This window comes from Hyla sarda, chromosome 6, assembly GCF_029499605.1.
Source record: "Hyla sarda isolate aHylSar1 chromosome 6, aHylSar1.hap1, whole genome shotgun sequence".
NCBI classification, from domain to species: Eukaryota; Metazoa; Chordata; class Amphibia; order Anura; family Hylidae; genus Hyla; species Hyla sarda.
Genome location: NC_079194.1, coordinates 50,470,261 through 50,496,302, shown reverse-complemented (window position 1 = coordinate 50,496,302; position 26,042 = coordinate 50,470,261). Strand labels below are relative to the sequence as shown.

General features: G+C 46.6%; 1 protein-coding gene and 1 non-coding gene across 3 annotated transcripts in view; both read left to right on the top strand.

Moving 5' to 3' along the window:
• The window catches only part of SCYL3 (SCY1 like pseudokinase 3), a 65,751-nt gene that overhangs the window by 21,805 nt on the left and 17,904 nt on the right, over positions 1 to 26,042 (top strand). For both annotated transcript variants that reach the window (XM_056523673.1, XM_056523674.1), the window contains exon 10: positions 11,177 to 11,350. In XM_056523673.1, coding sequence (XP_056379648.1) covers positions 11,177 to 11,350 — 174 coding nt within the window. The remainder of the gene's footprint in view (positions 1 to 11,176; positions 11,351 to 26,042) is intronic.
• On the top strand, positions 297 to 486 carry LOC130277932 (U2 spliceosomal RNA). Its single transcript, XR_008845642.1, has one exon. It is a non-coding gene; the product is annotated as a U2 spliceosomal RNA (small nuclear RNA).

Here is a 26,042-nt window from a genome sequence, read left to right as displayed (position 1 = left end):
AATGTGCTTTTCTACGTTCTACCTTCTACCTTGTCATACCTTAACAGGGGTATGGCAACTTTTATTGTGCGTGAAATGGCTAGGATCTCAGTTGGAGTCCATCCTTTGGACTCTAGAGTCCCTCCATTTGTCCTTATCGCACTTTGGTATAGAGAGCAGTCAAACATATGCATCCTACCACACTATACAAAATATATATGGCTCATTGAAATAGCTGGGAACAGTTTTCTTGTCACTTATTCATCACTTTGTGTAAAAAAAAAAAAAAAAAAGTGAGAATTAAAGGGGTTGTCCAAATCGCTTCTCGGCCTTTTGGCTAAGCTAAAGTGTAGTATCTGTTCTTATCAGTTTAATATCTGATATGTCCCCTATCTGGGGACCCTGTATTAGATTTTTTGAGAACTGCGGGGGGGTTGGGATAAGATTTCAAAGTCGCCCTATGCATTGACCTGATATGGCAGTATCTTCGGGTACAGTGGACCAAAAAAAAAAGGGGGGGGTGGTGGGTTATCCAACAAAGAGACCTATTTTCAATGGGCATATATTGGTAAAGGCATTGCACTGCCTTTTTGTAGTCATCATGCTCGCCCTTGCTCCTAAAGCCTACTGTTTCCTCTGTTGTCTAATGTTCCACTTTCTGTTTATGGCTAAATTCCCGGCTAGAGTGTACAGTAGACAGGAAGTTCGGCTAATGAAGACAACAGAGCTGACAGTTTGCATTAACAGGAAAGTAAGAAAAACCATAGACCTTTATTAGACTGCTTAACATAGTGTTTTGCCAGTGTTTTTTATATATATTTTTTTTCCCCTCACTGATTTTAAATTGTGAGTAAAGCCTAACAGCATTGTTCATACACCAGATTTTTTTCCATCCAGAATATATCCTTAGCATACCCTTGGAATTCTGCCATGAGCTTTGACTTTGCACAAGGCAGGTTTTGCGGCAGTGATGGTAGCAGATTGATCAGGTTTATAAATCTACATTGGAATAATTTGTGCAGTGTAAACAGCACAGAATGCCATTGAAAATAATAGAAGGCTGGATGGGATGGAATCAATGTCAACAAGAAAATCTGTTATTAAAATGCAATAACTGTAGTTCCGAAGTAGACATGCACTTTATTTCTGCTCAGGTATAAATAACCTGTTTTAATTTATTTATATTTAACATTTTATTTATATATTTTTCTACCACTCCCAAAATTTGGGATATTGCGGTTTTATGAAACTGTCTGAAAGAAAAACTGCTTTTAATGTCCATAGCGACCAATCCCTGTAGCTTTAATTTTTTTATAGGGTTCTTGCAAAATAAAATCTGCACTGTGGATGGTTGCTATTGGCATAATTTTTTCTTTTTAGACCACTTCATATATCCTCGTTTTTTAAGTTTTTATTTGTGTTTTTTGCAGCTTCTGGATGTGGCTTTTTTGTTTTTCTCCATAGTCCTAGGTGTTTTACTTTGCCTTTTTAAAAACGTGTGTTGTAATTTACAAAAATATAGATTAAAACATATACATGTGTAGAAAATTGGAGTATTTTTATGTGAAACCTTTTTCCTGCATAGACAGACAAAAAAGAGAAATTTCAGATCGAAGGGCCAACTGGGAAGTAGAGTGCAATGCGCCCACTCCCTGACCTATATCTCATGATGGCAGCAAGTCCCAGGAGTGAGACCCAGTGCGATTAACAATGTCTGACGTTTCTGAGCAATATGTCAAAAGTTTTACTGACAGTAATGCTTTAACTTTAGTATTTTCTTTAAAGGGGTATTCCAGCTTTCTACATCGTATCCCTATCCAAAGGATAGGGATAAGATGTATGATCTCAGGGGTCCCGCCGCTGGGAACCCCCGTGATCTCTGTGCAGCCCCCGGAATTCTGTGCCGGGCGCTGCCTCTGAGACGTGACGTCATGGCCACGCCCCCTCCATTCACATCATGCCCCCTCCCATAGACATGAATGGAGGGGGCGTGACCGTCACGTCCCCATCTCGGAAGCAGCGCCCGGAATGCCGAAATGCAAGCAGAAATGTATTCAAATATTTTCCTAGGGTTACGACCACAACTGTGATCTTGCAGTGATGGCCACGTTTGCACAATGGCCCTGTCTTACTCCTACAGACTCGCAGAAAACTTTACCACAGGTGAGAAGGCATTATTGGAGTGCCAATTATTTGCCATAGCATTGTCTCTGCCAGTAGTTGGCTGAGTGGGCAGGTCCTGTTCTGAACAGTCTTTTTGAGAGTAGGAAGAAGACAGAGGATCTGGGGAAGGGTGGGGGGGGGGAGTGAATTCTTGCAAAATGCCTGATAACCTATTTAATTTACTCTGGATTTGCTTGAATGCATTGCAAAATCTACATATTTTGTGCATATTTTGCTATGGATTTCATTCTGCAATTGATAGTGTGTGCTACATGAGAACCCAGCTTTAAATGGCCACTATCACCAAAACTCTATTTCTCTTGCGCTTCTCATTGGGGGACACCTAACTGATGGGTATATGTTCTTGCCACTAGGAGGCGCTGACACTAGGAAAAAAAAGTAGACTCCTCCCTGGCAGGATATACCCGCCCACCTGCAGTGAGGTAATCAGTTTTAGCTAGTGTCAGCAGGAGGCCAAACATGGGTCTGTGGAGCTCCCCAGACCCTGTCTTTTTTTTCTCTTTGTTGTTTTCCTAGTTTGAGGCTTAAAGTTTAGTTTTTCTCTCCTTTATTTTTTCTAGCGTGGGGCGACAGGAGCATGGCGCTGCCTGATCCCCCACATGCAAGCTAGGGGCACGGTGCATTGGAATGGGAATGACCCGTTAACCCCTCCTCGCCAACAACCAGCGCCTGGCGGTGTACCCTGGGTCCGAAGACTTCGAGGGTGAGTATGTGGTGGTTGAGGTGAGTATATTATCCTCCCCATACCCCCCACCCCCTCGGCGAACGAGCTTGTGGGGTCCCTGTTAATGGGGCGTTTTTTTTTTTTGTTTTTTTTTTTGGGGGGGGGGGGGGGTCCGGGCAGCAAGGGGTTAACCCTTCATGCAGCTTCAGCTGCATCCCCTAGCTAATGGGATCCTGTCCTTTATTGGGGGGGGGGTTCATATTGAGGTCCCTTGGGGGGGCTGTTTTTACATACTGGGTCCTGTGGAGGACAGCCACCGACATCTTCCAGCGGCTCCCTCCACAGGAGTTTCTGCTGGTTCACCTCCGTACAGCCTGGCTGTCCTTTTCTGCCGGCTATTTTCTGTACAGTTGCTGACCGCACTGTGCAAGCGCAGGTGCGGCTGGCACGGTGGTATTCCGGTGTGCAGCGGGTGCTGGGAAGCTCCACCGCCGGGGGTCCCGTCCCTGTCGGCACATGGCCGCCTCTCTGTTCACTACGGCGGGTAGCTCCGCCCTTCTTCCCCTACCTCCCCTCCGGCTTGTGCGCTGCTGGGGTGATTGTCCCGCCCTCCTTCACCGTTCTGTGGGTGGCGCAGGCAACATTATGGCTCCCGCAGCAGCTCGCGCTCCGGTCCCTATTAACCCCTTCCGGAGCGGCGGCTTGGCAGGCACTATAGTGCTCTGCCCTGAGCCGTCACCCCTCCAGAGTGTTTTTTTCCTGCCGCTGACGGGCAGCAATTGGGGGGCGCCTTGCGCATACTGTGTTCCCCCCCCCCCCCCCCAGGTGCCGGACGGCCGGAGTTCATACTTTAATGTATATATTTGGCATATTTAAAAAATAAAAATACATTTTTTTATTTTTATTTCTTGGTCACTTACACCATTTGTTGGGGTTTGGCTTCCTCTTGTGGCAAACACTTGTATTGCAGTCTCATTCCCATTATTGCTCATTGCATGGAACACATGATACCTGCCGTGGCAGGTTGTTTCCAGGGACTCATGTTCCGTTGGAGTCGGGGGTCATGTTCCAGCTATGTGTTCCCTTCTGCCATTCCATGAGCCAGTTTTTTTGCGTGGCTGGCAGACTCTCCAGTTTCTTTTCAGGTATCCTGGCCGTCCATCCTAGGGATGTTCTTGACATGTCATGCTGTGGGTTTCCATCTCCACAGGCTATTGCTTTTGCGGCTAGTTCTACGGATAACCTCCTCCAGCGCACGGTCGTCAGGGGAATATTCCTGCATGGAATAGACCTGTTTTAATTTTTCATGGCTGCCATGTCCACAGCTCGCACTCTGTATCCCACTGCTGGTGCGAGGTGCCTTCTCTACCGCCTGTCATACTTCTTCGGCTGCTGTATCTGCGGCTGCAGTTCTGGTCCCTCACTACTGTTGGAGGTGTCCGCCGACGGAGTGTCCCATTATCTATTATGGACCCATACCAGTAAGCCGGACAGTGGTCTGCATGGTTGCCTACTCCGCCTGTCATACATCAAACGGCTGGTGTGTCTGCATCTGGAGTTTCGGTACCTCTCTACTGTGTGAGGCGTCTGACGGAGTGTTCCATTATCTATTATGGACCCATACCTGTAAGCCAGACAGTGGTCTGCATGGTTTCCTACACCGACTGTCATACGTCCTACGGCTGGTGTACCTACAACTGGCGTTCCGGTACCTCTCTACTGGGCGAGGTGCCGATGGGATGAGTCGTTGTCTACTATAGACCCATTCCAGTAAGCCAGACATTAGTCTGCATGGTTGCCTACACCGCCTGTCATACAGCAAACGTCTGCGACTGGAGTCCCGGTACCCCTCTGCGGTGCGAGGTGTCGACGGGATGACTATGGACCCATATGCCGGACAGTTGTCTGCATGGTTTCCTGCAACTGCCTCTTAGGACTGGGCGGTATACCGGTTCATACTGGATACCGTTTTTTTTTTTTTTCGTCGCACGATATACATTTTTGCCCATACCGGCCGAGCCCCTCCCCCCCCCCCCCACACCACCCCTGAATGAATTACTTGTGACGGAGCCGCGGTATGTGCAGAAGCGGGAGCCGCTGAGCTCACGTGCGGTGCACATCCCTGCTCCCCCTGCAGCTGCCGCTTGCTTTCAGTGATCCGAGCCAGGGGAAAGTGCAGAAACTTCATCCCCTGGCTCTGATGTTTCCCTCAGCCCCGTGCCTGCTCCCTGCTCAGCCCCCCCTCTCCCCTTCCCACAGGCTATTTGTTTATCATACCAGTCCCCAGGCGCGGGCTCTGCAGGACCTCCTTCCCCCTGCAAGCACTAAATGTGACAGGCAGGCACAGGACATCTTATCTTCATCCCCGAGCAGGGACGGGGATCAGAAGCTCTGCCGCGCCCGTACATTCAGCACTTGCAGGAGGAGAAGGCTCTGCTGATTCTTACATTCCCATCCCTGCTCGGGGATCAGAGAACAGAGCGGGGATGAAGATAAGATGTCCTGTGCCTGCCTGTCACAGGGGGAGAAGGCTGCAGCAGCTGGGAACGGGGATTATAAACTGCAGCGGCAGACAATGTATGTAAGTAGCTGACAGTGCGCCCGTGGGGGGAATCACGATAGCGCTGTGGCTGACAGTTAATCCCCTTCGCCGCTATAGGGGCCATGCGCACGGTCCCCATGGCGGGGAAGGGGTTAACGGTCAGCCGCTGCACTTCTACACTGTTTCCCACATGGTACCACGGTAATACCGTGATACCGCCATAACCTGAAAAAATACTGTGATATAAGTTTTAGGTCATAACGCCCAGCACTATTGCCTCTCAACCGTCACACGGTTGATATGCTGCGGTTGGAGTTCTGGTACCTCTCCACTGTGCAAGGTGCCGACGGACCGGCTCCTTGCCTACTCTGGACCCATATGTCAATCAGCTGAGATATCTACGGTGGGTGTTTCACTACCCCACTTTTTTGCGGGGTGCCGATGGAATGACTCGGCATCTACTGTTGAACCATACCAGTTCGCCAGACAGTTGTCTGCGTGGTTTCCTACAACCGCCCGTCACCCATCACATGGCTGACGTTCCCGTGGTTGGAGTTCCGGTACCTCACTACTCTGCGAGGTGTCCGTCAGTGTCTTTGTCTCCTCTGGATCCATATCAGTATTGCCTACATCACCTGGCAGACATCACCCAGCTGATGTCTCTGAGGCGGGAGCCTCGGTACCCCACTGTTCTTCGTGGTGCCGACGGACCGACTCTTTGTCTACTCTGGACCCGTACCTGTTAGCCCCGCAGTGGTCTGCTTGTTCCCTGCGCCACCTGTTACACATTACACGGCTGCGACTGGAGTTCTGGTACCTGACTGCGGTGGAGGTGCCTGCTGGACTGACTTGTTCTCTCCTATGATTCCATACCACTATGCCACTCAGTGGTCTGCTTTTTTCCCTCTGCCACCTATCGCGGCTGACTGCTTTGGGCCGGAGTTCCTTTTCACCACTGATGTTAGTGGTATGCAGGGTGTTCCACTGACCCTATAGGGGTGACAGAGATGCATTCCATGGCTTCTCTGCCTCCCTCTATCTCGAGGGGGTGGGGTTTTCTGTCCTTGGCTCCTTGGCCTCTCCGCCCTTCCGCCTATGTCTATGGGACACAGTTACTGACTTTCTGACTGTTCCCTTTCTCTCCACTCTTTGGGTGATGTCCTTGGTCAGCCAGTCTGTTGTCTCCTCGGTTTCCGCTGCCATCGGTCCCTGACCTTGGGCCACCGCGGGCATAGCCGGTTTTTCCATACCTCTCTGCTGGATGAGGGAACTGAGGTAAGGTCCCTACAGGTACGCGGGTTTGTTGTCAGTCGGGTTTTCCTTCGGCTGCTGGTGTTTCTATTCCACCTGGTCTACCGTTTGGTCGGGCCACACTTTAGTACCTCACTTTTTATGTGGGTGGCTGACTGGAGTCACCTTGGGTGCTCTGGAATTCTCTTCCTGTAAGCCAGTCGGGTTTCCGCATGGCTAACTACTACTTCCAATCATCTACCATACATTTCCCCACGCCGGGACGGTAGTTCAGGTACCCCGCTACCAAGGTGCTGTTTTCAGTGAATCACCCCGTGTTGCTCTATGGCTTTTGTTCCAAGCTTCACACTCAGAGCTGCAGGGTTAACACTGTCCAAAGGCTGGTTTCTCACTTCTCTGTGTTTTCTGTCTGCGGGACCGGGCTTTTCCATGGTCCCAATGCCACATAGCCAGACTGTGTCTGCATGTTTTTCTAAACCACCTGTTCGCCTTCCTCATTACTTCGAGGCCGCAGCTGTAGTCTGCTGTCCTTTTCCGGGTGCAGTTCCGCAGTGTGTGTATCTGTGGGTTCTTGGGACCCTTTCTACCTGTACGTCTCTGTCGGCAGGTTTCCTGCTCCACATACCTTCTTCATTGGATGTCTGCGGTTTTATTTGTGTGGCAGTTTTGGTGCCCCGCTACTATCGTGAGATCCCCATGTCTGTGTCCCTACGTATCCTAGGGCCGCCCCGTAGGTGTGGAGCCCACCTTTCCGTCTGTTTGGTGGGGTAAGCCTCAAAATCTCCTGTGTTTTTTGGTTCTGTGGCGATTAACCACTTCGGTTCTGGCATGGGGCCTGCGGGGCGACAGTCACTTCAGTCTCTCCATTTTCCTACGGCTGTTCTTTTCCTCATTTTTTCAGTCCTGGTACCTTAGGCACTTTTTTTTTTTTTTTTTTTTTTTGCCTTTTTCTCCAACTGATTTGGCTCTCCACACATTTGTTTGTTTTTTTTGCCCTGCTCTAGTGTTCAGGTTTCCGATACCTCTGGGGTCTCCTGGTGGCCCCTCTGGATGGCCTGGGGCTGCCTCCAAGTCTGGTGGCTCTGCTCACCCAGCACTTGTTCCATGGTCATATGGCGGCTTTTCCCTTTTTCTGCTGTGCCTGGCACACTTGCCTTCCCCTTTCTACAGGGGGTGTGGGGATCTGGTTGCTTGGCATGGGTCTTTCTGGTGTCGTCTTCGCAAACTTTGATCTTCCTTGTTTTCCCTCTTCTGGAGGGACTATGCTGTTGAGCTTCTTCTGCCGCCAAGCTGATGCCGTCTCGTTGTCCCCCCTTTTTAGGTGGGATATCGATTGGGCCCTTGTCTTCTACCGAGGGCATTCCACGGAGTTCTTGTAGTCTAGGCTTGTGAGCTTGCAGGCCACCTTTGCAGCCTGGCTCTCTTCCACCTTTTTGGTGATCTACGGCTGTTCCTGCAGCCTGGACACTCTCCTCTGTTGGAGGAATTTGTGCGATCTCCATGAAAGGGTTAATTCTTTCCCTTTTTTTTTTGTCTGTGTCAGTTGTTGTACCGCACTGCCTCCCGAGTCCTCTGGCGCACTACTTCCTGCGCCCGGTCCCTTGGAGTCCCCATTGGGTTGTCCTTTGTTCCCCCCTCCGTTTCCATTCTGGCGGGATGTTTTTTCCGGGGTGCTCTGGTCCGCTTGGACCACTGGGTCTATGAATTGTTGGTCTTGGCTTGGACTGCATCCTTGGATGCTGTGGCATGCCTTCTTTGCAGGCAGCTCTTTCGGTTGCACCTTGGTGCTGGTTCCGATCAGCCGCTAGCCCATCAGGCGGAGCTGCTTTTTCTCTTCTGCACTCCTTCTCTTCTTCATGTTTTTACCTGGAAGTGGTCGTCTGGAGGCTTTTCGCGGACATCTGTTTTTCCTTTCACTCCAGGGTTTTTTCCGTTTTCCTGGTGACCCTGGCAGATTCCATTTCTTGTCTGGTCCCCCCAGAGGTCAGCCTTTTTTCCTTGGGGTCCTAATCCGGCCTGGGGGCTCACCTACGGGCCCCGTGGACTCCTGAGTTCAGTCTCGGGACTGGTTCTTTCTCTCTGGTGGTTGTATTTTCCCACCCTAGGGGACTGCTTTGGTACGTCCCATCAGTTAGGTGTCCCCCAATGAGAAGCGCAAGAGGAAAGGAGATTTTTGTACTCGCTGTAAAATCTCTTTCTCGTAGCTCTCATTGGGGGACACCGCACCCATTTCTTCATCTTTTCTCCGGATTATTCTTTCCAGTTCTTGAGTTTTCTCTCCGGGATTCCTTTCTTGGGTCCCTCTGAGGTTTTTCTTGTTGGCTTGTGACAAAACTGATTACCTCACTGCAGGTGGGTGGGTATATCCTGCCAGGGATGAGTCTTTTTTTCCTAGTGTCAGTGCCCCCTAGTGGCAAGAGCATATACCCATCAGTTAGGTGTCCCCCAATGAAGGCTATGAGAAAGAGAGAGAGAGATTTTACGGTGAGTACGAAAATCTTTTTTTTTTTTTTTTTTTTTTTTTTTTTTTTAAACAATAGAGCCATAGAAAATAAGTATATCTGTAATACCATTTCATTTTTTTTCCCACAATTTCCCTTAGAAAACTGCTCCTATAAAAGTGGCCACTAGAGTTCCTCATGAAATGTCCCACACCTGTTACTATGGTCTTTCCGACGTTGGCAACAGCAGCATCTCAGTCAGAATACAGGAAGTGAGGGAGGCTTTACAAGCCTGTGTGCGCTCCCTGTGTGAGGATCTCCGAACACACAGAGAGCAGAGGAGAGTGGGCAGTGAGTGTGCTGCTGTGATTGGCTGAGAGGAGGCCACATCCCCTCACCCCTCCCCAGCTCTCTGCAGCATCGAGGAGAATGGTTCAGTGCACAGCTACGTCCATAGCATAGGAGAAGAGGGAGCACAAGTGTGACAGCATGTTCACCCTCATACAGAAACATGTACACCAGTAGTAAGGAGATGGGGAGGGGGTTTGTTAGTGTGCCAGCCCAGTAGTAAGGAGATGGCATGAGGAAGGGGGTGTTACTGTGTGTTATCAGTGTGTGATCCCATGTGTGAAATTACATGAGGTGGAGGTTTGTTACAGTGTGTCACCCCAGTAGTAATGAGATTACCATGGCAGCCTCAATATAACATTCCTATGTTAGCGGACGGGACTGGACCAAAAAAGCGGGCTGGAGCAGGATTGAAAAACCAGTCCCGTGCAGGACTCTACTACATAGTGTATAAGGAGAACAGCAGGCAAACTCCAGTAATCCTTCTCTGTGTAACATGTGCAGCATAAAACCAGAGAGGAAAGGGTTACAGAGCAGAGAGCATTTATTGGCTGACAGCTCAGTGACACACAGTGAGGGAGGAAGTTCCGTCATGTACATTGAGGGCAGGAGAGGGACACGCCCCCTGCTGAGAGAAGATGGAAATTCAGTGTGATCTGATATAAGCTGATTCTAAAAGAAATACAGAAGCTAGACACAAAAGTTATATGTACATTATCAGGATGAGGGACTGAGCAACATATATATATATTTTTTCTGTAATATGATAGGTACGCTTTAACGTTTTATTTTGAGCTTACAACGGGTCGTTGGTTTTACAGATTCATCCATCCTGTACAAAATGTCCATCGTCCAGGTGATTTACATGATATCTACCTAATGTCCAACTTAAAAAGAGCACTGAAACAGGACTAGAGCTGTCTGCCAAGCCAGCCACCCATCTGTAGATAACTGTTTTGGATTCTTGGCTAGGGAGATGCCTTTGGTTTATAGACTCTTAGAGCCCATGCACACTAATGAAAGCCACACAAAGGAAATCTAAGTCCTATTGACTACGATTGATTTTGGCTTTACTAGGTGGATTTCTGCAGAATCAAATTCCATGTCTGTAGTTCTGCCGTGGAAATTCAGACATGTGAATAGTAGAATCTCGTTGAATCCGGGGGGGGGGGAGGGAATAAACTATTTCGCATCAGAATCTCCTCTAAGGCATTCTTAGCAGATTGTCTTTAGTGTGCATGGGCCCTTACAGGCGTGGTAAAAAAAAAAATAGGCAAATTCGCTCTCCTCCATTGGGAGAAAATAATCTTAGTGCCACCTACCTATTCTACACTTTCTTCTATGTATACAATAATCCAGAGTTTGTGAATATATGGTACCTATGAAGTCTCATTTATATCATTTTATTCAGGGAAGTAAACTGCTTTTGTATTTGCTTAGATGGCTAAACTAGACTCCAATAATGTTAATGATGGGGGTGAAACTTGGTTTTAATGCAAGGTCTTATTTTTGCAATTCAAAGAGGTTAATTGAAAGTTATTTTTAATTTTTTTCATAAAGTATTTCTTTGATCATATAAAGTGGAATGGATCATTTTCTTTGAAATTTCTATAAACAGGCAAAAAAAGAAAAAATCTATCTACAAATGGCAAGGAATGTGTTAATGAAATTAGTTGTACATTATAACTCTGTTTTCATACTGTATAAACCTATTCTTATCATGTTAGGTTAACATTTTCTCATGTTATGGCCATTTGTTCCCAACAGGATCTCCGGTACACTCTGCCAATAACCATCTCAGCCTGACGACACAGAACAGCTTATGCACTGTACTCCCGAAGAGCAACTTCCCAGAAGTAAATCAGAATTGTTTGGCTAATGTGGAATTGCATACACAGGATTCTTTGAAGGATTTCAGAAGGATGGATTTTCCCACCAAAAGTAAGTCCCTATTAGATTGAGCTACTGGCCCGTTTTAATCAGCTTTTCAGGATGCAAAATGTGTGGAGAATTCAGGAAAAGTAATTTTTAATTGACTTTTTGTCCACAAGAGCACACTTATTGGTGGTTTTAGGAAGATTTATTAACACTAAATGCCTTTGTTCTTCAAAGGGTGTTTGCTGAAAAACAAAAAAAAATATTCTGCAGGTGCGAGATAATAGGAAAAGGCAGACCCCTTTCAAACTTCGTGGGACCTTTGGGACCTGGTAGAGCTTGTTAGGCTTCGATCCATTAACGGTCCAAATGGGACAGAGCACAATGCTGATGTGAGCCTATTCTATCTATACACTGGTTCCAATACCACTACAACCTCCACGGAGGATAATAGGCACTGCCAGTAAGGTAATTCAGAAGTGATAGTAAAACTTACTTTACTAAAATATGCTATGCATTGCAAAACCAGACCGGTTTCTTCTTCAGGCACCTTCATGCCTGGGATTCGATCCACTGGTGAGGTAGACTGAGGGTTTACCTCTCCTGCTGCTCTGGCGCCTGCGCCCTGAATGATAAAGCCTGGCAGGACTAGGCTTTATCAATCGAGCGCAGAGCACGCAGATCAGTGTGGTTTTATGAAACCACATTGAACTGTTTGAGGAATCAATGATTCCTCCTAAAAGTCCCCTAAGGGGACTAAAAGTGTAAAAATAAAAAGTGAAAAAAAAAAGTTTAAAAACACACACACATTAACCCCTTCCTTATTAAAAGTTTAAATCACCCCCCTTTTCCCAAATTCCTTATAAAAAAAGAATGTAACCATAATAAAAATTAACATGTGGTATCGCCGCGTGCGTAAATGTCCGAACCATAAAAATATATTGTGAAAAAATGAATAAAAAGCATTCAAAAAGTCAGATCAATACAACTTCAGATCACGGCGCAAAAAATGAGCCCTCAAACCGCCCCGTACACGTAAAAATAAAAAAGTTATAGGGGTCAGAAGATGACAATTTTAAACGTATAAATTTTCCTGCATGTAGTTATGATTTTTTTTTTCCACAAGTCCGACAAAATCAAACCTATATCAGGGGTGTGGAAATAAAAAAAAAAACTACTTGTCCAAGGGACTAAAGCGGAACACAATCTATTTGTCCCTCAAGAAAATCAACTTGTCCAGGTAGATAAAATAATTTCAACCAAAATAGTACGATCCACCCCACTAGACCACCAGGGATGGATATAAGATCCATTTAGACACTGCTGTCAACTTAGACAGCGGCGATCTAATGGTTTAATAGCGGCCACGGTGATCGCAGCATGTCAGGCTATTGGCGGCGGGAGGGAGAGCTGTAGCTCCTTTTACACCCGAGGAAAGCCCAGAAAAGTCTAGATGTCACTTTTTGATCACCTTATAAAAAAAATTCTCATATGAAGTGACCAAAAATTCATTTACACCGTTGACCGTACGGTTTAATTAACATTATATTTTAATCGTCCAAATGCAGTGGTGTCCGCTCACCTCCGGAGCCGAATCTCCGACACACCTGTGCTGTCACGGACCCGCCGGTCCCGCCCCGGCTTCAACAGCGTATAGAAGGAAGGATTGTCCGGCACCAGGTATGCTCTAAAAGATTGCTTTTATTCATGCCATAGCAAGGAAACAGACATCACAGGACTGTGGTAATCTGACGCGTTTCGCTCTCTCTTGAGCTTAAACGTAGACTAAATTCAACAGACCAACATGCAAATTTAAAATAGAGACTCGATGGTCACATGATAAAATACCTGACATAGGTAGTAATTATAAAAACCCGGCATGGATATCATCTGTTAGTATTACAGAATGGGTTGGATCCTACCATTAGTGCGTTATTCGCTGTGTGTATATCCTATGAGTGTGAATATACTCCAAACATTAAGTGCAAAAATCGACAAGTATGCACAAAATAGGTTGCGGTATGTTGATATCGTGCATGTATAGGTCAATAGTAGAATGGGATAATCTATCTCAATGACTAAATAACTCAAAAAACTACATACATGGATATATATGTTAAAATTACATGCATTAGATGGATTACGGCATGTCAATATCACACATGCACGGGTAAATAGTGCAAAAGGATAAACAACCACTTTATATGTGTAATTCTGTAACCTACGTGCATGTATACATATACTAAAAGATGATATTTATACCATAAATTACTAGATGTACATAAATAAATTGAAACACTGCACAATTTGCTCTGTTTTGGTTTACATATATATCCATTACGTATTAATACCATAATTTTCAGTAACCGCACTCTAATAGGTATCAAGACACACTAGGCGGAATCACCATCCCAACACTCGCACCAAGAGAAATTATTGGTCTACCAAAAATATGAATTGATAAAACATGATAAGGGGCTGCGGCGCTCGGGGCATCTGGGGAGGCATAGAACGCTAGACTATATTCTTATGTACAGGTCATGATTAAATCTAAGCGTTTGTTCATTCCCCGCGGGTATCTGGTATCCAAAAGGAATATCCAATATGTCTCTCTATTGAAGAGGCGTTTTCTCGCATCCCCTCCTCTAATACCTATCTTCACCCTTTCTATACCAGACACCCGCAGGGAATCCAACTCCCCCGCGTGCACATCCCGAAAATGGCGTGATAATATGGAAATGCCTACTCCTTCACTCCTACTGTCGGAGATATGTCTCCTGATTCTTGTTTTAAGGGTATTGGTAGTGCACCCTACATATTGCATGTTACACTTGGTGCATGTGGCCACTTAAACTAACATCGTAGTATTGCAGTTAATGTATTCACGTAGTTGGTATGTTTTTTTTAGTTACACAAGACATTATTTCTTTAGAGTGGTGCATATATTTGCATGTAATACATCGGTTGTGACCACAACCCCAATTCCCTACAATATCCAACCAATTACCCTGTTTAATTTTGTCCTTTGTCTTGTATTCTCCTTTTTTAGAGTTAAATAGACTTGGTGATAGGCAGGAGCCCAATGAGGGTGCTTTTCTGGAGACTGCCATAATGCCCTCCTTAACCACCTCCCTCAATATTGGGTCTCCCTCTAAAACTGGTGTATACTTATGGATTATATTTTTAATTTGGGCAAATTGCGCACTGTATGTGGTAACAAAAACTGCTCTTTTTTGTTTATTTTTGGTATTTTGTGAACTATTTGCCCTTTTTCTTTTTCCAGTATATTTGATCAATTGCTCTCTATTAATGCCTTCTACTCTTTCCTGAGCCTTAAGACAGTCCTCTGTATAGCCCCTTCTGACAAATCTGCTTTTTAGCTCTCCTATCTCTTTTTCACATTGTACAGGATCAGAGCAGTTCCTCTTGGTTCTGCACATCTCCCCAAAGGGGATATTCTGGACCACATGCTTTGGGTGGCAGGAGGATGCCATAAGGACTGAGTTTGTCGCCGTCTCCTTTCTGTAGGGGACGACAACAATCTTAGACTCTCTGCTGGATAGGGAGATGTCCAAAAAATTGACTGAGGTGCTGCTAAACTGAGCTGTAAATTTAAGATTTAAATGATTATTATTAATATAAGAAACGAACTCAAAAAAGACATTCTGTGCTCCCCCAGATAATCAATAAATCATCTATGTAACGCCCTATCCAGCAGATGTTCTCAAAAAAAGGGTTACTGGGTGTAAACAAAAATTGCTGCTCCCAATAAAACATGAAAATGTTAGCGAAGGAGGGTGAATATTTGGCACCCATGGACGCTCCCCGGGTCTGAAGGAAGAAATCGCCATCAAACATGAAATAATTGTGCTGCAACAAAAATTCAGTAACCATGACGATAAATTCCTTCAGACACGGGGAGTAACTGCTAAATTGATCCAAATGACATGCCAGGGCAGTAAGACCCGCATCCCATGGGATGGATGGATATAATCCCACTACATCACAGGTAGCCCAAGACATATGTTCACCCCACTCTTTCTGATCTAGAATATTAATGACATGTTTGGTATCTTGTAGAAAAGTGGGCGTGATTTTAGTGAGGGGTTGCAAATAGTGGTCCACCCACTCCCCAAGGCGCTCAGTGACCGATCCTATACCTGCCACGATCGGTCTAAGGGGAGGTGGAAATACCCCTTTATGCACCTTGGGGAGTGAGTGAAACACAGGAACCACTGGGGCCTCTACATATAGATATTCTGCTAACTTACTGCTGAGAACACCCATAGCAACACCCTCTTCCAAAACTCTTTTTAGCTTAGTTTGAATTGTTTTTGTTGGATCGCTACTGAGTTTCCTATAGGTGTCACCGTCTGAAAGGAGCTCTATGTTTAACTGTTTATACAGATCAGAATCAAGCACTATCACATTACCCCCTTTATCTGCATTACGTGTGACAATATAGTTATTCTCGCTCAGTTGTTTTAGTGCCATCCTTTCTCCTTTATTCAAATTATCAGGTGTATGTTTTGACACTATTTTTTCATGCAAGTGCACAAGGTCCCTCTCCACCAACTCCTGGAATCTATCCAGGGCCTCCGATCGGGAGGCCACAGGATAGAACCCAGGGTTGGTGGAGTGGAACGGAACATCCAATGCGTCGTTAACCACATAATTTTCACATTGCAAACTGCGCAAATGAACCATATTCATCTGATCTTTAAAGTCCATACTCATACACAAGTCCACCTGTTGTAATGGTGAGGGTGCCACTTCCAAACTTGCTAGCTGATTATCATCTTCTAATGAAAAAAAGTGTCTCTGTAATGTTAATCCTCGTGCTAGTCTATTGACATCCAGCAAGGTATTAAATAAATTAAATGTGCAAGTAGGTACAAAGTTCAGTCCTTTGCTCAGCAGGGTAATTTGGGGAGTAGTGAGGGTACACGCAGATAAATTTATAACTGTGCTCACCTCGGAGTGAGGAGTGACCTCAAGGCGTATCTCTTGCCTCCGATGTCGGCGGCCGGCCCTCCTGGTTTTTCGTCTCGTCTCCGAGCGCCGCAGCCCCTTATCATGTTTTATCAATTCATATTTTTGGTAGACCAATAATTTCTCTTGGTGCGAGTGTTGGGAGGGTGATTCCGCCTAGTGTGTTTTGATACCTATTAGAGTGCGGTTACTGAAAATTATGGTATTAATACGTAATGGATATATATGTAAACCAAAACAGAGCAAATTGTGCAGTGTTTCAATTTATTTATGTACATCTAGTAATTTATGGTATAAATATCATCTTTTAGTATATGTATACATGCACGTAGGTTACAGAATTACACATATAAAGAGGTTGTTTATACTTTTGCACTATTTACCCGTGCATGTGTGATATTGACATGCCGTAATCCATCTAATGCATGTAATTTTAACATATATATCCATGTATGTAGTTTTTTGAGTTATTTAGTCATTGAGATAGATTATCCCATTCTACTATTGACCTATACATGCACGATACCAACATACCGCAACCTATTTTGTGCATACTTGTCGATTTTTGCACTTAATGTTTGGAGTATATTCACACTCATAGGATATACACACAGCGAATAACGCACTAATGGTAGGATCCAACCCATTCTGTAATACTAACAGATGATATCCATGCCGGGTTTTTAGGATTACTACCTATGTCAGGTATTTTATCATGTGACCATCGAGTCTCTATTTTAAATTTGCATGTTGGTCTGTTGAATTTAGTCTACGTTTAAGCTCAAGAGAGAGCGAAACGCGTCAGATTACCACAGTCCTGTGATGTCTGTTTCCTTGCTATGGCATGAATAAAAGCAATCTTTTAGAGCATACCTGGTGCCGGACAATCCTTCCTTCTATTATATTTTAATAGTCTGGACATTTCCACATGCAGCAATACCACTTATGTTCATTTTTGTACATTATTTTTATTTAAAGAAAAATGAAAACTTTTATTAGGAAAGGGGCTTATTCACATATATACGCACTAGAGATGAGCGAACTTACAGTAAATTCGATTCGTCACGAACTTCTCAGCTCGGCGGTTGCTGACTTTTCCTGCATAAATTAGTTCAGCTTTCCGGTGCTCCGGTGGGCTGGAAAAGGTGGATACAGTCCTAAGAAAGAGTCTCCTAGGACTGTATCCACCTTTTCCAGCCCACGGGAGCACCTGAAAGCTGAACTAATTTATGCAGGAAAAGTCAGCAACCGCCGAGCCGAGAAGTTCGTGACGAATCGAATTTACTGTAAGTTCACTCATCTCTAATACGCACTTTTTAAAATATTTTGATCACTATTTTTCAGTCTTCATAGGGACTTATACTGGGGGGTGTTCTGCTTCTCCAGTTTATGTGGTGCATTTTATTTACTCTAATTTATGGTTCGGAAAATGCTAGAAGTTGCATTTAGTTAGTAGATAACTACAACACCCAGCATGTCCTGATACAGCCTATGGTTGTGTGGGTGTTGCAGCATGTTGCACTGTATAGTTAAGGTTATTGTGTAACATGCTGGGAGTTGTAGTTTTGGTTTGTGTCAGCTGCAGAGCCATAGGCTGTGTCAAGGAATACTGGGAATTGCAGTAAGTAACTACAACACCCAGCATGCCCTGATACAGCCTATGGCTCTGCAGCTGATCCGAACCAAAACTACAACTCCCAGCATGTTACATTTTATAGTTCTACAGTTCAGTTTATGGTGTAACATGCTGGAAGTTGTAGTTTTGGTTCGGACGTATTTGTGTGCATCCGTGGGGCTCTTGGTTGGCGGGTGAGTATGAAGGGTGGGATTCTGGGGGTGCAATTTAGTGCACGTGGCCAGAAGCCACTGAAAATAAAGACACGACCCCTTGGGCACTGCCCTAATGCCCGACGTGTCAGTCCTCCCCTGTACAAAACATTCATGCATACACATATCATACATACATACATACACACACACCCGCCACTGCCCCCCCCCACATAATACATTACATACACACATCACAGATACGTCATAAACACATACACACTCACACCATACATATACACACATCATACATACACCCTCCGCTGCCCCACACATCATACATTAATACATACACACATCACACATACACAGACATCATACACAGACATCATACACATATCACACACACACATCACACACACATCATACATATACACATACATACAACATACACACATCACACACACATCATACATATACACATACATACATCATACACACATCACACATACATCATACACATACACACATACACTCACACCCTACATATACAACCACCCGCCTGCATTCTCGGCCTCCTCACCTGAGCTGGCCATGAGTGGACATCAGAGCTGTAGTCCCAGCACAATAAAGACCCGCCGGCTGGTGTGAGGTTACATGGGTTTGAAAATCTCACCTCACACCAGTACATGAGAGTTTATGGTTTGAAAAGATGTGTGTCCAGTCTGAATACATAATGGATTAGGGTTTGCAGAAATCTGTATCTGTGCTTGTCTAGGCTTGTACAGTGTGATCTGTGCAGTGAGCAGACACACCCTCCCATCAACCAATGACAGTGCAATCACAGTGTCTGACACAGAACTTGTCAAGACACAGAATTTCTCATTACACCGGACGTCCTCTCTCCCCTCACACACTGTGTTTTCCCTGTGCAAACTTTTAACCTCCCCGTGGTAGATTAGGTCCTGTGGAGACAGAGCAGGGGGAGGGGAGGGGGATGGAGCTGTGTACCGACCTATGTACGTCCTCGCTCTCCCCCTGCTTCTTGTGTAATTTAGAGCTGCGTCCTCCGGGAGGGGAGATAAGGGGGCTCATATGGATTTTTAGGTGCAGAATTGAAAGGGTTATGCTTTTTAAAAGTAAGGAGGAAAAAACGAAAGTTCAGAAACAGAAAAACCCTGCGTCCTTAAGGGGTTAAACATTCCTTAATTTAGCACTGTGGTTTGTACTGTGTATTTTTAAGAATTTACTCTACTTTAGTGCTAGTACATGGATGGTTTCTTTATGCACTACTGTACATTGTTCTATGGCATTGCTCATGTTGTTTTTCTGTGTACCTATTTTAGGGAACAACTCACACAGTGGGGTTGGCAATGACAGTACAGTGACCCCCCCCCCCGACCTACGATGGCCCCGACATACGATAATTTCAACATGCGATGGCCTCTCGAGGCTATCGCATGTTGAAGGCAGCATCAACATACGATGCTTTTGTATGTCGGGGCCATCGCATAAACGGCTATCCGGCAGCGCAGACTGCTTCAGCTGCCACCGGATAGCCGTTTACGGTGCCCCGTGTGCTCCGGTGATGGTCTCTTACCTGTCCTCGGGGCTCCGGAGCATTATCTTCGGGATCCCCTGCATCGCCGACGCTCTCCTTCGTCGTCATCACGTCGCCGCGCACGCCATCCCGTCATCCAGTAGGAGGGACCACTGAAGAGTGTAGTGACATTATGGCGGTGACGGAGAGAGAGGATCCCGGGGAAGCAGAGATGTCCGGAGCATCAGGGACACCCCGGGGACGCGGCGACAGCGATGGAGGGCTACATCCAGGGCAGTGGTGACTGTCCGGAGCGGTGGGGACAGGTGAGTATAACTTCCTATTCTTTCCTTTGCACGGATCCCTCAACATACGATGGTTCATTTGGAACGGATTACCATCGTATGTTGAGGGACCACTGAATTCACACAGGCAGTGGGTTTCAACAGTCCAAGAGGATGTTTATTTTTATTACATTTTTTTTAAGTATTTATTTATAACTTTTATAAGGAAACATAAAAATACATTAAACAGACAGCTCGAGCACCAAGCTCCCCAACCTCCCACCAACAACAATATGAAAATTCAGAGTGAGGCGGTACCACAAGAGTAGACAGTTAAGGAGATCCGTACCCGGACCAACATCAAGACAACAAACAAAAACACAGCCTAACACACACACACTCCCGGAGTAGCCCCCCACTTCCCAGGCCAAGAAAGTGCAATCTCCCTACCCAGGAGAACTCGCGTTCTGGAGGCACTATCTATTCCCCTAACAGCAACCAGGGCATCCAGACTTTGTTAAATTTCTTGGGGCACCTGTGACTAATATATAGCGTCCTATACAACGGTACATACTTTTTAACTAAATTAAACCACCGCGAGATAGGAGGAGAGGTATACTTCCAGATCATAATCAGAACCTTGCGTGCGCAGAACAGAAGCCGAATGAGTAGGCGCCTATGGGTGCACGAAGCCAGATCATTAATAACGCCTAACAGACATACAACAGGGGAAAACACAAAGGGGAACTCCAAGTGATCTGTCAAAAACTACATCACCTTTCTCCAAAAGTGTCACATCAAGAGAGCCAAACTGCGCCACCACCACATGTCTCAACTGGAAGTACTGGAACGGAGCACTCCAAGGGAGATCAAAACAGTCACACAAATCATGAAAAGAAGGAAATTCCTCAAACAAATCCATGGCGAACTTGACTCTGTGAGCACTCCAGAAGCCGGCTGCCACCAACTCCTGCAGGTGCTCAAAATGAAGATGGTGCTCAAAATGAGGATTCCCCCACAGAGGTGCTCTAGGAGACATTAACAACAACGGAAAGCATTTGGAGACCACTGACCATACCTCAGCCACAGTTCTAATAGTCGGCAACAACCGGGTAGTAGAAGTATATCTATACAGGGTGTTAGTCAATGTTTCGTACGAACCCCTGAGTGCTCCCGCCAGAGCAGTAGATGCATTCGCCAGATCCAGGTCGATCCACCAGGCAGCATACACCAATTGAGATGCTAAAAATTAATTATGCATGTTAGGAGCAGCTCAACCACCCCGTTGTTTGGACATCTGGAGCAGCACCTGACCCATTAGTGGAGGTTTGTCTTGCCAATAGAAGGATTTCAAAACGCCACACAGCTTTGCAAAATACTTTTTAGGGGCCATCACAGGAGAAAGGTGAAAAAGATAAAAAAACTTAGGTAAGTATATCATTTTAAAGATATTAATCCTGCCAGCTAGGGAAAGTGGCAGAGAGGACCAGGCTTGCAATTTGACCGTCGCAGATGACAAAACTGGATCTAAATTAAACTGTACATAAGCCCGCACACTAGGAGAAACCTCCACTCCCAAATATCTAAATTGAGTAACTGTTTGCAACCCCTGAGGAAGAGATGGTATGACGTCCACTGGCAGAGCAAACAAAAAGGGAGATAGGGGACAGCTCTGCCTCGTACCCCTACCCAGCGGAAAGGACTCCAAGACCTCCAGATTCGTGCACACTCTGGCTCTGGAGCTATCATATAGCCACCTTATCCCACGCCCGGAACCGTGGACCAAACTGAAGGACCCTCAGAACACTCCGAAGATAAACCCATTCCACAGAATCAAAAGCTTTATATACATCAAGGCTAACTACGTATCCCCCAGAGGCATTCCCCTCCGCTGCAGCTATATTAAGATGTAACCTTTGGACATTAATGTTTGTAGCTCTCCCTGGCATAAAGACCGTCTGGTCAGGATGAATGACAGCTGCTATGACCTTTAGTAACAGATTAGCTAATATTTTTGCCAGAAGTTTAATATCTACATTAAGAAGGGAAATTGGTCTGTAGGAGTCTGGTGAAGTCAGATCCTTTCCTGGCTTAGGAAGAACCACAATAAGGGCCTCTCTCATGGAGTCAGGAAGCCTCCCAGTCTCCAAAGCCACACCAAAAAGATTCCGTAAAATTGGGATCAGCCGCTCCTCATTCCCCCTGTACCAGTCTCCAATCATTCAATCTAATCCCAGGGTTTTTCCTGTCTGTAGGGAAGCAATAGCCAGGGATACCTCCTTAGTGGAAAAAGGAGCATCTAACGTGGCTGCCTGAGCCATAGTCAAGGGCTTAAGAGGCAGACCCCTAAAAAATGACACCAAGCCCTCCAGAACAGCTGACAACTGAGCGGTATAGAGACCACTATAAAAGTCCCAAAACACAGTATTAATAGCAATTGGGTCCATCTCCAGTATCCCATTAGTCCCACTAATACAGGGTATAGACACCACCTGCCTACTTTCTCTAGCCAAATATGCCAGTAACCTACCATTTTTATCCCCAAATTCGAAGATGGCCACCTCCCTGTCCACCATCCTCTTTTGAATCTTTTCATTCTGTAGGATCAAGAGAGCTCTTTGGGCCTTCAACCATTGACGTTCAACATCAGGGGATGGGTCCCTCACTACCTCCGCCTCTAAAACCCCAATCTCAACCTGCAACGCATTCTCCCTAGCCAAATAAGCCGACCTCTGTTCTGCGACCCCAGCCATAAAGGCCCCCCTAACATGCACCTTTATAAACATCCCATGATATTAACTTGTCGGGGGGGACCTATTGTGTTCCCAGAAACAATTGTGAGCTTCAAGCAAGGATGCCTTCACCACCTCCTCCCGTAGCCAGCCGGGATGCATCCGCCAGACTTTAGAGGAGTAACGAGGTCCTAAACCCAAGGACAGTATAAGAGCTGAGTGGTCAGAGATCCCCCTAGTGGTGTACATGACATCTCTTACCAGAGGTAGAAGATCAGACAAGGCAAACACCACCTAATCAATCCTGGAGAACGATTTATATACTGCTGAATAGAATCAGAATAACTGGTCAGATGGGTGCTTCCAGCGCCATACCTCAGTAAGGGACAATGCCTCGCTCCAGGCATTAAGTCTAGGAGAGCTGGAATCCACTGCGCCAATAAGATCGACACTAGGATCTGGGACCGCATTAAAGTCACCTATTAGGAGAACAGGCAGAGGGAGAATTGTTAGTAATTTAGACATATAAGGGGAGATTTATCAAAGCTGTCTATGTCCTGCATCAATATAGACCAAACTACAGAGCGTTAGGCCAGTCTATTGTGTGCCTAATTTATCAAAAGTCGCACGGCTCTTGATAAATTCTGCGCACGGACTTCGGGATCTATGCTTTAGACTGTATTTAAACCTGCTCCAACATGGTCTGACATTTCAGCGTACTTTCAGCCGATGCGACTTGTCGCTGAAAAGTTGCTTTTGACACTTTTACTCGTCCTTGTCTGTGCACCGTGCCCTCACTCCATTTGAAAACCTCAGTCTGGCCTCCTCGGGTCCTCGTCACTCTATCTCCATCATATATGGTCTCTTGATCTCCTCCAGGTCGGAGTCCCTTCCGGCCTTCTGCTGCGCGTGGGAGGCCAAACTGGGCTCCACCTTTACTACTGAGCAGTGGACTAAATGCTTCTTTCTCTCTCATAAGGCTGTCATTGCCACCAAAGCTCAGGAGACTAGTTATAAAATTACCGTATATACTCGAGTATAAGCCGACCCGAGTATAAGCCGAGACCCCTAATTTCAACCCAAAATCCCAGGAAAAGTTATTGACTCGAGTATAAGCCTAGGGTGGGAAATACCTCATCCCCCCCCTGTCATCATCCAGACCCGTCATTAACATCCTCATCATCCCCTTGTCATCATCCCACACATCCCCTTATCATCCCACACATCCCCCCCTTCATCATCCCCTTGTCATCATCCCACACATCCCCCCCTTCATCATCCCCTTGTCATCATCCCACACATCCCCTTATCCCACACATCCCCCCCTTCATCATCCCCTTGTCATCATCCCACACATCCCCTTATCCCACACATCCCCCCTTCATCATCCCCTTGTCATCATCCCACACATCCCCCCTTCATCATCCCCTTGTCATCATCCCACACATCCCCTTATCATCCCACACATCCCCCCTTCATCATCCCCTTGTCATCATCCCACACATCCCCTTATCATCCCACACATCCCCCCTTCATCATCCCCTTGTAATCATCCCACCCCCCCCCCCTTCATCATCCCCACCCCCCTTCATCATCCCCACACCCCCCCCCCCTTTATCATCCTCTTCTCATCATTCGCCCTCAGTGGTCTTCAACCTGCGGACCTCCAGAGGTTTCAAAACTACAACTCCCAGCAAGCCCGGGCAGCCATCGGCTGTCCGGGCTTGCTGGGAGTTGTAGTTTTGAAACCTCCGGAGGTCCGCAGGTTGAAGACCACTGCGGCCTTCAACATGCGGACCTCCAGAGGTTTCAAAACTACAACTCCCAGCAAGCCCGGGCAGCCATCGGCTGTCCGGGCTTGCTGGGAGTTGTAGTTTTGAAACCTCCGGAGGTCCGCAGGTTGAAGACCACTGCGGCCTTCAACATGCGGACCTCCAGAGGTTTCAAAACTACAACTCCCAGCAAGCCCGGGCAGCCATCGGCTGTCCGGGCTTGCTGGGAGTTGTAGTTTTGAAACCTCCGGAGGTCCGCAGGTTGAAGACCACTGCGGCCTTCAACATCATCCAGCCCCCTCTCACCCCCTTTAGTTCTGAGTACTCACCTCCGCTCGGCGCTGGTCCGGTCCTGCAGGGCTGTCCGGTAAGGAGGTGGTCCGGTGAGGAGGTGGTCCGGGCTGCTATCTTCACCGGGGGCGCCTCTTCTCCGCGCTTCCGGCCCGGAATAGAGCCGTTGCCTTGACAACGACGCATCTGCGTCGTTGTCAAGGCAACGTGACTATTCTGAGGCCGGGCCCGAAGCGCTTAGAAGAGGCCTCCCCGGTGAAGATAGCAGCCCGGACCACCTCCTCACCGGACCACCTCCTTACCGGACAGCCCTGCAGGACCGGACCAGCGCCGAGCGGAGGTGAGTACTCAGAACTAAAGGGGGTGAGAGGGGGCTGGATGATGTTGAAGGCTGCAGTGGTCTTCAACCTGCGGACCTCCGGAGGTTTCAAAACTACAACTCCCAGCAAGCCCGGACAGCCGATGGCTGCCCTGGCTTGCTGGGAGTTGTAGTTTTGAAACCTCTGGAAGTCCGCAGGTTGAAGACCACTGCGGGTGGGGGAGTTCACTCGAGTATAAGCCGAGGGGGGTGTTTTCAGCACGAAAAATCGTGCTGAAAAACTCGGCTTATACTCGAGTATATACGGTATTTCTAGGTGGTATAGGGTCCCTGATAACCTTCACAGATGGTACCCCTCGGGTATCTGATCAGTGTTGGAGATGTGATATGGCGGTGGGCTCAATGACACATGTTTGGTGGAGCTGCTCTAAGTTGGCTCCCTTCTGGCGCACTATCCTACAGACCATATTTGAGGTCACGGTGGTGAGGATTCCCTCTACTCCTGAATCCGTTTTGCTTTACATGTTCCCCATGGCCCAATCCACTTACAAAAAGTCACTAACACGTCATCTGCTTCAGGCCACTAAAACTGTTATCCCCAGGCGTTGGAAGAACCCAACCCCTCCCTTTTTAGAAGAATGGGTGGCTGAAGTTTCCCGTATACACCGAATGGAGGAACTTTTGGCGGTCCTCCCCCCGGAGGTGGACCGGTTTGGTGCCGCTTGGCTCCCGTGGTCCCAATTCTGCTCATCTCCCCGATTTCAGACCCTTTGTTGTCCGGCTTCGGACGATTAACTGCTAATATCCCCCCCACGGGGATGGTGATGTGGTGGGAGGCTTCCTCATCCTCTTTCTTCCTCTCTCTCCCCCAAGATCTCTGCTGCTTCCTTCCCCCTTTATCTTGTTTTGTCTTTGTGACTTATGTGTGGACCTACTGCATTCATATATAATGCTTCTCTCTTGTTGCATATTCCACTCTTATTCCTCCCCTCCCCCTTCCAATGTTCTATTAGCTGACCTACTTGGCTTGGTTATATAGGGGTAGGGTAATGGTCTGGTTC